Genomic DNA, 14,784 nt, shown 5'->3' on the forward strand with positions numbered 1-14,784 from the left:
TCTAGAACACAATGGGCAAGATTTTAAGGAAAAAAAACACTACAATCAGATAACATTCTGAGTGCTATGTACACGGAAGAGCATGTTCAAATTCTTGTAGATAATTGCTAAGCAATTGCTACAATGAGATATTAAAGAGAAACAAATATGCTTTCAAACAACATGAAGTGGTTCATCTTGGCTTAGAAGTGGATGCACATAGTTTTCAACCTATAACAGAGGCACAAATCATAGGTTCTGAAACCCAAGGATCTATCTGAAGTGAGGTAATTCTTGGGAACAGCACATTATGTGAATTTTCCATTGAATTTGGCAATGGTACTTTTGCCTCTTCGTCATTTATTGTCCCACTGACATGGAGCAAAGAGCAACAGTGTGCTAAAAATATATGCAAGGTACAAATAGGTTATAACACCACCAGTGAGTTAAAGTTAGTGGGTGATGTCAGAGGGCAATTATCAGCCACACAAGCACAGTGACCAGAATTACTCCAAGTAGAAAAAGAAGCTCTTGCTTCAGTGTTCGGAGTTAACTAGTTCTGTCAATCTCTTCTCAGAAAGCTACTCACATTGGTAACAGATCACAAACAACACAAAACCTCAGAGCAGAACACAAAGTGCTAGAGGAACTCAACTGGTCAGGCATCATCTATGGAGGGGAATGGGCAGTTGACGTTTTAGGTCGAGACCCTTCATCTGGACTGAAAGAAATGGGGGAGATCGCCAGTATAAAAAGGTGGAGGGAAGGGGTGGAGCAAGAGATGGCAGGTGACAGGTGGATCCAGGTGAGGGGGGTGATAGGCAAATGAGGGGGTGAGGGAAGAGTGGGAATGGTGTTAGAAGCTGGGAGGTGATCAGTGGAAGTGACAAAGGGATGAAGATGATGGAATCTGATAGAAAAAAATTGAGCATGAAATAAAGAGGGAGGTAGGGATAGCAGAGGGGAGTAGCAGGGGAGGGGAACCAGTGGCAGGAGTGTGTGGGTGATGGGCAGATGGAGAGGGTGGGGGGGAGGAGGGAAAAGAGATTGGGTGAGGGGGGCCAGGTGGATCAGGAGGAGAGAGAAAGTGGGGAAAAAAGGGACAGAGGGGGAGTGGTTACCAGAAGTTTGAGAATTCGATGTTCATGCCACCAGGTTGGAGACTGCCCAGGTGGAATACGAGGTGCTGTTCCACTAATTTGCGTTTAGTCTTGACTTGACAGTAGAGGAACCAGAGGAGGAATGGAAGGGAGAATTAAAATGGCTGGCCATTGGGAGACCCAGGCAGCCACTGTGGATTGAGTGAAAGTGCTCGACAAAGTGATCACCCAATCTGTGTCCAGTCTCACTGATGTAGAGAAGGCAGCAACGGAAGCACTGGATGCAAAAAATAAAACCACGCAATTTGCATGCAAAAGACTGCCTCACCTGCAAGGGCCATTTAGGGCCCTGAATGAGGTTGGAGGTGGTGGTGTAGGGGCAGATGTTACACCTTGTGCGGTTACAGAGGAGTGCACCCAAGGAGGGAAGGATGAGCGGACAAGGGAATCATGGAAAGAGTGATCCTTGCTGAAGGTGGAAAGGGGAGGGAAGGTAAAGATGTGGCTGGTGGTGGGATCCTATTGTAGATGGAGAAAGTTGCAAAGAATATGTTGGATGCGTAGGCTGTGGGGTGCTAGGTGAGAACCAGGAAAACACCCCCTGTTTTGCTTGGGGAGGGGGGGGGGGAAGAAATGGGGATGAGGTGAGGGTAGAAGTTCAGGAAAGAGAGGGCTCCATCAATAGTAGTGGGGGGGGGGGCCTGTAGGGAGGACAACTTGGATATCCTGAAGTGGAAGGCCTCATCTCAAAAACAGATGTGGTGGAAACAGAGGAACTAAGAAAATGGAATGTCTTCCTTGCAAGTGACAGGTTGGGAGGTGTAGTCAAGGTAGCTGTGGGAGTCAGTAGGTTTGTAATAGATGTCGGTGGATAATCTGTCTCCTGCGATGGAGACAGAGAGATCAAGAGAGGGGAGAGTGGTGTCAGCGATGGACATGTGAATTTCAAGCTCTGCACGGGTGCAGGAAACAGCAACAACGCAGTCTCAATGTAGTGGAGAAAGAGTTGGGGAGTGGTGCTTGGACAGTTTTGGAACATAGACTGTTCCACGTAGCCAACGAAAAGGCAGGCATAACCAGGGCCCCATGTGAGTGCCCGTGGCTACATCTTTGATTTGGAGAAAGTGGGGGGAGCCAAAAGAGAAGTTGTGGAGGACAAGCACAAATTTTGCCAGATGGATGAGGGTGTTGGTGGAGGAGAAATGGTTGGGTCTGTGTTCCAGAAAGAAACAGAGAGCCCCAAGGCTTTCCTGATGGGACACGGATGTGGACAGGGACTGAACATCCATAGTGAAAATGAGGTGGTTGGGGCCAGGGAATTGAAAGTTGTTGATGAGGTGGAGAGCATGTAAGGTGTCACGGATGTAGGTGGGAAGGGACTGGACCAGGGGTACAAGATGGAGTCAAGACACGAGTTTGGTATGGCAGGAACAGGAAGAAACAATGGGCCTTCCAGAGCAGTTTTGTTTGTGAATTTTGGGGAGGAGGTAGAACCAGGAAGTATGGGGTTGAGGAACAATAAGGTTGGAGGCTGTGGAGGGAAGATCTCCAAAGGTGATGAGGTCTGTGAAGGTCAGGGGAGACAGTGGCCTGATGATCATTAATGGGGTCTTGGTCCAGACGTCGGTAAGAGAAGATGTCTGATGGCTACCGTCTGGCCTCTGCAAGGTAGAGGCTAGTCCACCAGGCTACAACAGCACAACTATTGTCTGCAGGCTTGATGGGGAGGTTGGAATTGGTGCAGAGAACAGTGCATTTAGAGGGGGTGGGCTTGGAGTGGGTGATAGGAGTGGTGCAATCAAGACAGCTGACGTCCCACTGGCAGTTAGTAATGAAAAGATCTAGAGAGGGCAGAAGGACAGAGGGGGGGTGTCCAAGAGGAGGAGGAGGATTTGAGGCTGGAGAAGGGGGGTGATCTGTGCCATGGTGGGCACAGATTGAGGTGTCAGCGCAGAGGTACAAATGTGAGGCCTCTGCTGAGGACAGACTTTTCTGCCTCAGAGGGAGGTAGGAGAAGATGAAGACCCAGCAGGGGCTGGAGCTAGGGTCAGGCATCGGATCAAAGGAGGGCTGAAGGGAGGTGAGGTGGTGGAAAGAGGAAGACTCCGAGAAGTGAGGGGAGGACGAGGGGTAGGGGGTGGCCTGATAGGCCAGGGGGCAGTGGGTGGGGAGTGGTGGTAGGATGGGTGGTAGAGGAGGAGCAGTAGGACCCAGTGACGGCATCGAGGTTTTTGGCCTGGAGGCAGCCAGAATAGAGGTGGGGACCAACAGTGGGGGCCTCTGCCTGGAAGTGACCGGGGCAGAGGTGGGGACCAGTGACAGAGGCTCACCATAATTGGGCACATTGGGTTGACCATCTTATAAAAGAGCTCAAAAGTGTGATGTGATACTTCTTTTGTACCAAACCCAAGCAAGTGATTATTTTTCCAGTGACACCTTCAGAAATTGCAGATCTAGTTGTGAACACATTTCTGAACATAATTAGAGGCATTCAGTAAGAATTGCAGAGATGAAGAACAAAAACCATTTAATTTCTGACAAAATGAGCTGCCATCCAATTTGTGGTGCTCAAAGTGGGACATAGGTTTATTGTATATCAAAGTATTAATGAGACATTGATATAGAAAGGGCAAGTGGAATATTAGAGTAGGCTACTGAAAAACAGATAGAGAATGAGATCAAGTTAAGGTAGCTCCCTTACAGACTGAAACAGGAGATTAACAAAATGGCAGAAAAATTAAACAAATGTTTGAATCCATTTTCACAGAAAATGATACAGAAAACCAATAGGTTTGGAAGGCTGTGATTATAGAAGGCTGCTGTATAGAAAAATCTCATTATCGTGATACATGAAATACTAAGTTAGTATGCAGATACAACAGGTAGTAATGCCACTGGAATGCTTGCCTTTATTGTGAAGGGGAAGTCTTGCTACAACCAAGGCACTGGTGAGACCAGACCTGGAGTACTGAGTACAGTTCTGGTCTCATTATTTAGGATATACTTACAATGGAAGCAGTTCATAGAAAGACCATTGGACTAATTCCAGAGAGGTTGGGGTTGCCTTATCAGGGAAGGTTAAACAGGTTGGCCCTATATTTATTGGAGTTCAGAAGAATGTAATATTATTTTTCTGAAAGATAAGATTCTTAAAGTGCTTAACAAGTCAGATGCTGAGAGGATCTTCCCCACGAAGGGCCCCCAGAAACAAACGGCAAAGCTACAGAATTTTACCAATTTAAGACAGGACAACAACAAGAGGAACTCTTCTCTTTCTCAACAAGTTGTGAACTTTTGGAATTATCTATTCTAGCTATGAAGGTTGAGTACTTGAATGTTCAAGGTGGAGATTGAAATATTTTATACTATAGGAGAACCAAAGGTTATAAGGAACATGAAGGAAAGCAGAATTGAGGCAAAGATCAGGAGTGGTGCAGGGTCTCAACCCAAAACATTGAGTTCCACCAACATATTGTTTTTTTTAATCTACCTGTGTTCTCCTCCCATGCTGAACTTTCTGCAATTCTGTAATAAACTATCCCAGTGAGAAATCTAAACTTTTTCCTGAAAAAGCAATAGGTATTAGCCACGAGACTGGCATCTTTTTTAATAAAAGGCTTTTAGTTTATCATTAAGGTACAATTCTAAAATGCAAACAGACTTAATATCTTAACTTGGTTCCCCTTGATTGCACTTGGATGTGGACAAGCCATGTTGAATGTTGTAAGTGTTTTAGTGACTATCAATAGTCAGAATGTTACGTTAAAGAATCTAGAAAGTATCATCAATAATACTTCCAGAAAATTTTGCACTAACATGTTTTCTCATCAAAGCCAATGCGACCAACATTCATGTGATGATCCCCAATGACCCAGCAGCAGTAATCCCTGTCCTCCTGTATTTAAGGGCTGCAAGGACAAGCCAGCAAGCTGCAGGCCAGTGAGCCCAACATCAGTGGCGTGAAAGTTACTGAAGGGGATTCTGAGACACAGCATCTATCTGTATTTGGAAAGGCAAGGACTGATTAGGAACAGTCAGCATGGTTTGCACTTGGGAAATCGTGTCTCACAAACTTGACTGAGCTTTGTTTTTTGAAGAGCTGATCAAGAGAACTGATAAGGGCAGGGTAGTAGATGTTGTTCACACGGACTTTCACAATGACAAGGTCCCACGTGGTAGACTGGTCTGGAAGGTGAGATCACATGGGATCCAAGGTGAGCTAGCAAAATGGGTACAAAATTGGCTTGGTGGAAGGAGTCAGGTGGTGGTAATGGAGGATTGTCTCTCAGATTGAAGACCTGTGACTAGTGGTGTGCCACAGGGATCAGTGCCATGTCCACTGTCCTTTGTCATCTATACTAATGACTTGGATGACAAATGTCATTAACGTGGTTAGTAAGTTTGTGGATGACACCAAAATTGGTGGTATGGTGGACAGTGAAGAAGGTTGTCGAAGGTTATATCAAAATCTAGATCAACTGGATGAATGGGCAAAGGAATGGCAGATGGAACAACAGATAAATGTGAAAATGATGCACTTTGGGAAGTTAAACCAGGGCAGGACATACACTGTAAATGACAGGGCCCTGGGGAGTGTTAGTAGAACAGTGAGACCTAGGGGTACGAGTACATAGTTCCCTGAAAGTGACGACACAGGTAGACAAGGTAGTGAAGAGGGTGTATGGTAAGCTTGCCTTCATCAGACGGGGCACTGAGTACAAGAGTTGGGACGTCTGGTTACAGCTGACGTTGGTAAGACCGCACCTGGAATAATGTGTGCAGTTCTGGTTATTAATATAGAGAGGGTATAGAAAAGATTCACAAGGATGTTGCTGTGCCTGGACAGCACGAGTTATAATAGCACTTGGAGTACTGTGTTCAGTTTTGGTCACCATGATATTGGAAAGGCATTATTAAACTGGAAGGAGTGCAGAAAAGATTTACAAGGATGTTGCCAGGACTTGAGGGACTGAGTTATAGAGAGGGAATGGACAGGCTAGGACTTTTTCTTCCCCTTAGAGCGCAGGAGACAGAGGTGATCTGATGGAGGTGTATAAAATCATGAGGAGCATAGATAGGGTGAATGCACTCAGTCTTTTTCCCAGGGTTGGGGAATCAAGAACTCAAAAGGCATAGGTTTAAGGTGAGGGGGGAAAGATTTTATAGGAACTTAAGGGGCAACTTATTTTTAAATAAAAACAGAAGGTGGTGTATATGGAATGAGCTGCCAGAAGAAGTGGTTGAGGGAGGTACAATAACAACTTTTAAAAGACAGTTGGACAGGTACATGCATAGGAAAGGCTTACAAGGATATGGGCCAAACTCAGGTAAATAGGACTAGCTTGGATGGGCACCTTGGTCAGGCATGGACCAGTTGGGCCAAAGGGCCCATTTCCGTGCTATAATGTCAGAGTGCTCTCCCAGCAGCATCCCTAACATCAATGTGCCCATCTAGATTCTCAAGGAAGGCATTCTACTCCAAATTCCATTACAAGAGGTGTCCTCAAAACCCCATGGAGGGAAAAAAAAGTTACATCCCAACCAACTCATGGTAACTCCTGGCCAAATATTGGCCTAGCTGGTGGAGAAGCACCCCAGCAAGCCCCATGCATTTCTGGAGATCAAGTGCAGAATGTGGTATGAGCATGCAATAATCCAATTACTCAGTCCATCTGCCCATCAAGCTCAATTTGTTCCAACTGTGGCAAGTCTGCAGATTGTCCACAGGACATCACCCTAAAATACACTGAACCGATGTGGAAACAAATTATCCATGATCCCGGGTCCTGCCTAAGAAGCAATGGTAAAAAGTATGGTCCTCAGTCATTAACCCTACTGCACTAGACAATGCATATTGATATCTATCTCTGACTCTCCAAAAAGTGCTATAATTATTCACAGCTTAATATCTTGTGGTGTACACAGGAAACTCTACAAAGACACACTGAAAGCATAGTTAAATATACATATTCAGCACAATTTGGGAAGAGATGAACAAAAGCTGATCACGATAGCCTCAAAATCTTCAACCAAGAAACTGCTTTAAAGAGAGTCGTTTCATCCTTGAAAACAAAGATAGCACTGAAAGGAATCTCAGTCATTAGTTCTCTCGTCAGGAAATATCTGCACTTTGTAGACAGAACTGCCTTTCTAGGATCAGGGGACGGACATCATCAGATCCATCAGTGATTATTCTTGTAATGAGGGATCAATGGCAATGCTGTAGGACAAAGCGAGGGATGGTGAAAATGGTGTTGGAATCAGTGACTGAAATTTGCCTTTTGTGAGTACAAGTCAGGCATGGCACAAGTCCCCAGCAGTTGCAGCCTTTGCTTAGCTGACATAGCCAAGTAATCATCTGCAATGCCCAGTACAATGCTTGATGGTCCATCTGTTTTTCTTTATTTTAGTTCTTCGTGGTCATTGATGTAAACGAGCGACGACAATGGCTAATTTTGCAACCAGCTATTCATTTGTAAAGCATATTATTTTAAAAAAAAGTGAACAGCTTTCGCTTCTCCCATCTACATGCCAGGGAAATGACACTTTAATCTGTAGTTTGAAAATATTGAGAACAATGTCATGTGATAACACCAGAAAATAAGCAAATTGGGCATGAAGATAAAGTTGCAAAAGAAAGTGCAATAGAGCACACACTTACCATATCAAATACAATACATTTCAAACAGAGGAACCTTTCCAACATAGAACAGTAAAGCAGAGGAACAGGACTTTCACCCATGTTGTCTGCGCTGAACACGATGCCAAATTTAACTAAATCTCTTCAGCCTGCACATGATCCACATCCCTTCATATTCAAGTGTCTATCTAAAAGCCTCTTAAGAATCTCCTTTGTCTCTGCTTCCACCACTACCCCGGCAGCCTGTACCAGGCACCTATCACTCTCTCTATTAAAAGAAACGCCCACATATCTCTATTAAAAGAAACGCCCACATATCTCCGTTAAACTTTCCCCTTCTCACCTTAAATACATGTCCTCTAGTATTTGACATTTCTACCACGGGGGAAAAAGATTCTGACTGTCTACCCTATCTATGCCTCTTATAGTTTTATAAACTTCTATCAGGTCTCCCAAGCTCCAGAGAAAAGAACCCAAGTTTGTCCAACCTTTCCTTATAGCTCATGCCCTCTAATCCAGGCAGCATCTTCTGCACCCTTTCAAAAACCTCCATATCCTTCCTATAATGGAGCAACCAGAATGGCACACAATTCCGCAAGCCCGGCCTAACCAAAGTTTTATATAGCTGCAGCATGACTTACTTATTCTTTTAATCAATGCCCCGACCGATGAAAGCAAGCATGCCATATTACTTCTTTACCACATTATCTACTTGCTTCGCCATTTTCAGGGAGCTTTGGAACTGGACCTCAAGATCCCTGTGCACATCAATGCTGTTAAGAGTCCTGCCATTAACTGTATACTTTACCCTTACATTTGACCTCCCAACATGCAACATCTCACTCTTGCTCATCTGCCATTTCTCTGCCCAATGATCCTGCTGTATCCTTTGACAGCCCTCTACACTGTCCACAAATTTACCAATCTTTGTGTTGTCTGCAAACATAGTAACCCAGCCACCTACATTTTCATTCAAGTCATTAATATACATCACAGAGGCCCCAGCGGAATACCACTGGTTATGGACCTCCAGTCAGAATAACACCCTTCCACCACTACCCTCTGTCTTCTTATGGGCAAGACAATTCTGAATCCAAACTACCAAGTTACCATGCACCTTAAGCTTTTGGATCAGCCTACTATGAGGGACTTTGTCAAATTCCTTATTGAAGTCCATGTAGATAATATCTACTGCCCTACCCTCATCAATCAACTTTGTCACCTCAAAAATAAAACTTAAATCAAGTTTGTAAGAGATATCCTGCCCCGCACAAAGCCACAGTGACTGTCCCTAATCAGGCCATGCATTTCCAAATGTGAGTAAATCCTATCCTAATGAAAGTTCTCATCCCAAACAGTTGACGTTTCATTTCCCCTCCACAGATGCTGCCTGACCTGCTGAGTTCCTCCAGCACTTTTTGTGTGTGTTAATCCTATCAAATAGTTTCCCTACAACTGATGAGAGACTCACTGGCCTATAATTTCCTGGAATATCCCTATTTCCCTTCTAGAACAAAGGAACAAGTATTTCTGTGTTCAGTTTGGCAAGCAACTGATAACACCAATTATCAACTGTCAGGCTCTCTGTAAGGCAATATAGATAAACAAAAAATATTTAAATTCAGATACAGAAATAGCATAAATACTTACTCCTGGTGTTATAACAGCACCAATGCCATTTTTCAGTTTAGATCTGCCTCTAACTCCCCGACCAGGATGTCCTGCACCACGTGGCCTCTTTTTTCCAGGAAAGCCAGCACCACGACCCTATTGAAAATAATACTTAAGAAAAGTCCTGTTTTGAATACAATATATCTGCAATATCTTGCAGGACAAATATTAGTACATCGAGAACTTACTTTGCCTTTTCCACTACTAAAAAGTGAAACATCAATTACTGATGCTTATGCAATTTTAAAAGTAAACACTGTCAACGATTAAAATTAGCTGTGTTTACCTTTAGTATTGCCATAAATTTCTTTGAATAAATTTAATACCTTTAAAGTCTTTAATGGAGAGAGGTAATGGTAGAAAAAGCACAATTGAAACCTTTATCGGTTTACGTCAGCTGCAAAAACGTGATTTGCTCTCAATCATATGCTGCATATTAGTTCTGACTCTTAAACCAGTCCTTAGCTCTTTTTGATGGGCCATGCTTGCAAAATTAAATATTAACAGGTGCTTCAAATCGTATGTTTAAAAAAAATGGAGGAGTCTGGGAACTGCATTCAAGGGAAGAGAATTTGCCATTTAGGTATTGCCAAAATGGATAATTGTGCTCACATAATGTTCAGGAGAAAAAAAAAAGCATTACTCCACTTGGCTGTGTTACTGACAAAAGTCTAAATGAAAGACATTGCTGCCATTGCCCACTTTTGCATTGGTGAACAGCATTCCTCAACTCTTCTCTAAGTTTATTCTTTTTGGGGTGGGGATGAATGCATAATTGGAAAGAGGATAAATAACTCTCTGGACTTTAGTCACTCAATACCTCATACACTTTCACATTCGTCAGTCTGCAAGCTCAAACTGTATCAGCAAACCATTTTAACTCCTGGTGAGCAATGCAACAACCTATACTGAACTTCAGCCACACCAAAGAATAGCAATGGGGAGAAGAATCCCAACTTCTTCCATTGTCCTAATCTTGTAGTCAACCCAAGATTCAAACACTAGTTTGCTTGTGTGGAATATACTTACATACTTCAGAAGGTTATGTCAAAGGGATTCATTTGTGTAGTTGTTAACAATGAATGGACTTTTACTTTGGTAATTTCTTAAAAAATTCCATTATATTCTCAACAGCTGGGCAGAATACATCATTGTATGAAAAGGGAAGTAGTTATTTTATAGTCATACAACCTACTTATACAGGGTATGAGAAATATAAAAATACCTCTAAGTTAAAGACTTGTGAAAATATTTTTCTACCTTCTCTCTATTGTTTTCCTCCAAGAATGATCTTGGTTCATAAATATTTTGAAAGTCACTTGCACACTGCCTAAAGTGAGTAAATACTTTAGGCTAGTTGAGAGCTAATCTAAAGTTGGGTAACCAGGGAAAAAATATTGAAGTCTATCTGACTTTCAGGAAAATAGAACATTCAAGCAGATAACATCTTTAAACAGCTTTGATAATCTTAGTCAAAGTGTGAGATCCAAGCTGCTTCAATCAGTATTTGACTACAATGCATTCCTTTGACAAATGGATCAAAAGGTAGAAGAGGAAGTTACTCCTAATCAATGGAATAGTGATTGGTACGATATGAATATAATGTGCTGTTAGTGTTATTGGCACTTCATTCACAAGTTCACATTGACTGCATTGTACAGGAAGCTCCAAGTAACTAGTTATGCCTGCATGAGCCAGCTCTACCACTTAAGATGAGAGGTGCAATAAAACCAGAAAATGCAAAACTCCTAAATGGATTAGGCAGCATTTGTGAATGGAAATAATTCTTCATTTTAATGACCTTTCAGGAATCAGGTATCAACCTAAAAGTGTTCTTATTTCAGAACAAACATCTACTACAAGGCCACAGACTCCCACAGCTATCCTGACTATACTCCCTCCCACCATGCCTCTGGTAAGGGCTCTATTCTATTCTCCCAGTTCCTCCATCTCTGCCACATTTGCTCTGATGATGTGACTTCCTGCATGGGTGCCCTCAAAATGTCTTTCATTTTCCTGAACAGTGGCTTCCTGTCTTATCATTGTTTGCAGGGTCTTTGACCACATCTTGAGCATTTCCACACCTCTACTCTCACGCTTGTTCCTCTTGGACAATCAAGTACAGAGGTCCTAGAGCCTCACCCTCCACCCTACTAGCCCCTGTATTTAATGCATTATCCAGTGCAATTTACCCTTACAAGATTCTACCACCAGACATATATTTTCCTCCCCTTTCAGCATCAAAGGAACACTCCCTTCACAACTCCCTAGTCTGCTCTTTCATCCCTACCTACCGCTCCCCATCTTATGGCACTTTCCCATGTAACCACAGGACATGCAACACTTGCCCTTTCACCACTTCCCTTCCCACCATGTAGGGATCCAAACATTCTTCCCACATGAAGCAGTGGTTCACTTGCGCTTCTTCCAATCTCATGTGCCACACTTGGTATTCACAATATGGCCTCCTCTACATTGCAGAAACCAAAAACAGATTGGTTGATTGCTTTGTGGAGCACCTGTACTTACAGTCCACTAGAGTGACCCTAAGCTTCAGATTACCTGCTACTTTAATTCAGCTATTCCCAATAACCACAGTGACATTTGTCAGTGGTCTCTTGCACTGTTACAAAGAGGCCCAACGCAAGCTGGAGGAGCAATATCTCATCTTCCATCTGGGTACCTTGCAGCCTCTCTATTGAATTCTCAAGCTTCAGGTAACCACTCTTTCTTTCTATATCTGGCCACTTGTGCCATCAGCATTTTGGCTGAGTTTTTCTTTTTTCTATTAGTATAGTCTGGCCTGCTGGGTACATTCCACAGCCTTGCTTTTAGCAACAAATTACACAAAATATAATCTGATCCTAACTACTACTCTAACCCCTATGTCTACTCATTTGGTTTTAACCTATCAGAGACATTCCCTACATTCTACCTTCTCTGCTACTGAAAACTAACTTTTTTCCTCTTTGCCAGTTCAGACAAGGGTTCCTGACCTGAAACACTGAGGTATAAAAGGTATAGAAACAAAAAATGCTGAAAACATCCAGCTTAGCCTAATGTGGAAAGAGAAATAATTTGACGTTTCAGGTCCAAAACTCTGTTTCACTTTCCAAACATCTGGGTAAGCTGTTGATTCTTTCTAGCATTTGATTTTTTAATTTCAGATGTTGAGTGTCAACAGTAGTTTACTTTAAGGAAGACAAGTAACCATTACCTCAGTGTAATGTTCATGAGTACTTGTTCATGAGTAGGTCAAAATCTTAGAACTTCCCATATAATAGCAATATGAAGGCACAGTCAGCATTAGACATTAGTGGTCCACGCTGAGAGCAAGAGAGATCTAAATACCTGCCTTTACTACTTAACCACTCTTAAGAATGAATAAAAAATTAAGATGGCCTGCCTTTACAAGTTAACACCTAATTTGGATGCTAGTAATGCTGCATACCCTCAGTATTCTCAGATCTGAGGTTATACGTTCAATCTACAGGAGTTATAATCAGTTTCCAAAGTGAAAATGCAATAATGGAAGCAAACTACAGAATGCCAGTACTTATTAATGAACTATTCAGCAAATCAAAAGCACAAATCTGCAAGATATGAATTTTTTAGGTTCAAAATCTAATAGCAAATTTCCCATGGAACTTGACTGCATTCAAGGTACTTCATCTTATATTCAATTCAAGAACAAAGGCCACAATTATTTGTTTTCCCCAAAAAAACAGTACTCATTTTTAAAAAATTTAAGTGTTGATTTGAGAATTCATAAGACAAAGGATGAATTTCACACAAGGATGAACAATTCATAATCTTTGTCTAATCTTTATCTACGTACAAATTATGCCTGACATAAGAACACAAAAATAACCACAGTAGGCCATTTGGCCCTTCGAGCTCGTTTTGTAATTCATTAAGATTATGCTGGTCTTCAACCTCAACAGCTATTTGCTCAATCCCTTAATTACCCTATGTCCCTCTATTCCCTTAATATACAAAAATCTACCGATCTCAGTTTTGAACAAATTTAATGTCTGAACCTCCAGTGTCCTCTGGAGCAGAGTATACCAAAGATTCACTGCCCTCTGTGAGGAAGTTTTTCCCCTCATTTAAATCCTTGTTTATTATTCTGAAACTGTAATCCCTGGTCCTACACTCTTCATCTAGGGAGGGGACACATCCTCCTGGCATCCATCCTGTCAGCCCTATAAGAATGTTGTGTCAATAATTTGGCTGAGAAAACAAGTCCAGAGAATACAGGCCAAATTTACCTAATCTATCATATGACATCACATCCGTTTTTAGGAAAGGTTACTCCAGGGGCGGTTTTACCAAACTCCTATATAATTGCAGTAAAATTTTAATCCCGTGCTCAAATCCTGTCACAATAGCCAACACATCATTTGCATTCCTAATCCCTTGTTGCATTAGCATGTTGGCTTTCTATAATTTGTACACAAGGGCACCCAAGTTTGAACATCAACATTACCCACTGAAGAAAGTACTCTGCTATTCTATTTTATGCACAGAAGTGAATAATTTCACATATTTTCCACATTGCATTTCATCTGTGTTCTTGCCCACTCATGCAGTTTGTCCATATCCCCTTGAAGTCTTTTTATCTTCTGTTCTCACTCACATCCCACCTAGTTGTATATCATGAGTAAACTTGGAAATATGACATTTAGTTCCCTCAGCCAAATCACTGACATTGATTGTGAATTGCTGAGTTCCAGCACTGACCCCTGCAGTACCCCATTAGTCACAAATGGCCAATCTGAGAAAGATCTATTTATTACTAGTCTTTCCTTTCTTTCCAATAACCATATTACATGAAATAAAGATAGCCTCCTTAGTAGTCTAACACTAAATATAGTTCCCTCTGTTCTAGCTAAATACGTTTATCTTTCCCCAAGTAAAATATATTGCAAGTCACTTAAGAAATAATGGAAAATTCAGGAAATTCAAAGAAAACTCGAAGTTGCAACATAATTCAGGATTGAATCATAATTGGCAACTTCAGTGAGAGAAGCACACATGCACCTAAAAAGGATGCAGAGGTATTTAAGAGAATGGTACTAAAGATTAGTGCTGAAAATATGACCTCAAGGCCTTACAATTTAATATTTGCAACCATAATTGGACAAGTTAAACATCATTTAGGCATCAGGCAATGGCAATAAGAAAGCCCTATTTCTTTAGTGGTCTGAATTAGCAGTCTACAATAAGCAGCATTACCAGAAATACCTGGGATGAATATACAAAAGCAATCCAACAAAAACTGGTGGGTGAAGTAACCTCTGCTCATTCTGGCACAGCAGACATTTGACTGGCATCATCCAATACAACTTCTGTAATAACCTGACAAGATCAATGCTTTTGCAATGGAAAACG

The 14,784-nt window shown here is 42.0% G+C and overlaps 1 protein-coding gene across 1 annotated transcript in view; it reads right to left on the minus strand.

The window, feature by feature from the left end:
- The window catches only part of LOC127571029 (histone-lysine N-methyltransferase 2C-like), a 355,346-nt gene that overhangs the window by 121,151 nt on the left and 219,411 nt on the right, over window positions 1-14,784 (minus strand). The window contains 1 exon segment of the mRNA XM_052017016.1: window positions 9,370-9,486. Within this exon segment, the coding sequence (XP_051872976.1) occupies window positions 9,370-9,486 (117 nt within the window).

Source organism: Pristis pectinata, chromosome 5 (genome assembly GCF_009764475.1).
Source record: "Pristis pectinata isolate sPriPec2 chromosome 5, sPriPec2.1.pri, whole genome shotgun sequence".
Lineage (NCBI taxonomy): Eukaryota > Metazoa > Chordata > Chondrichthyes > Rhinopristiformes > Pristidae > Pristis > Pristis pectinata.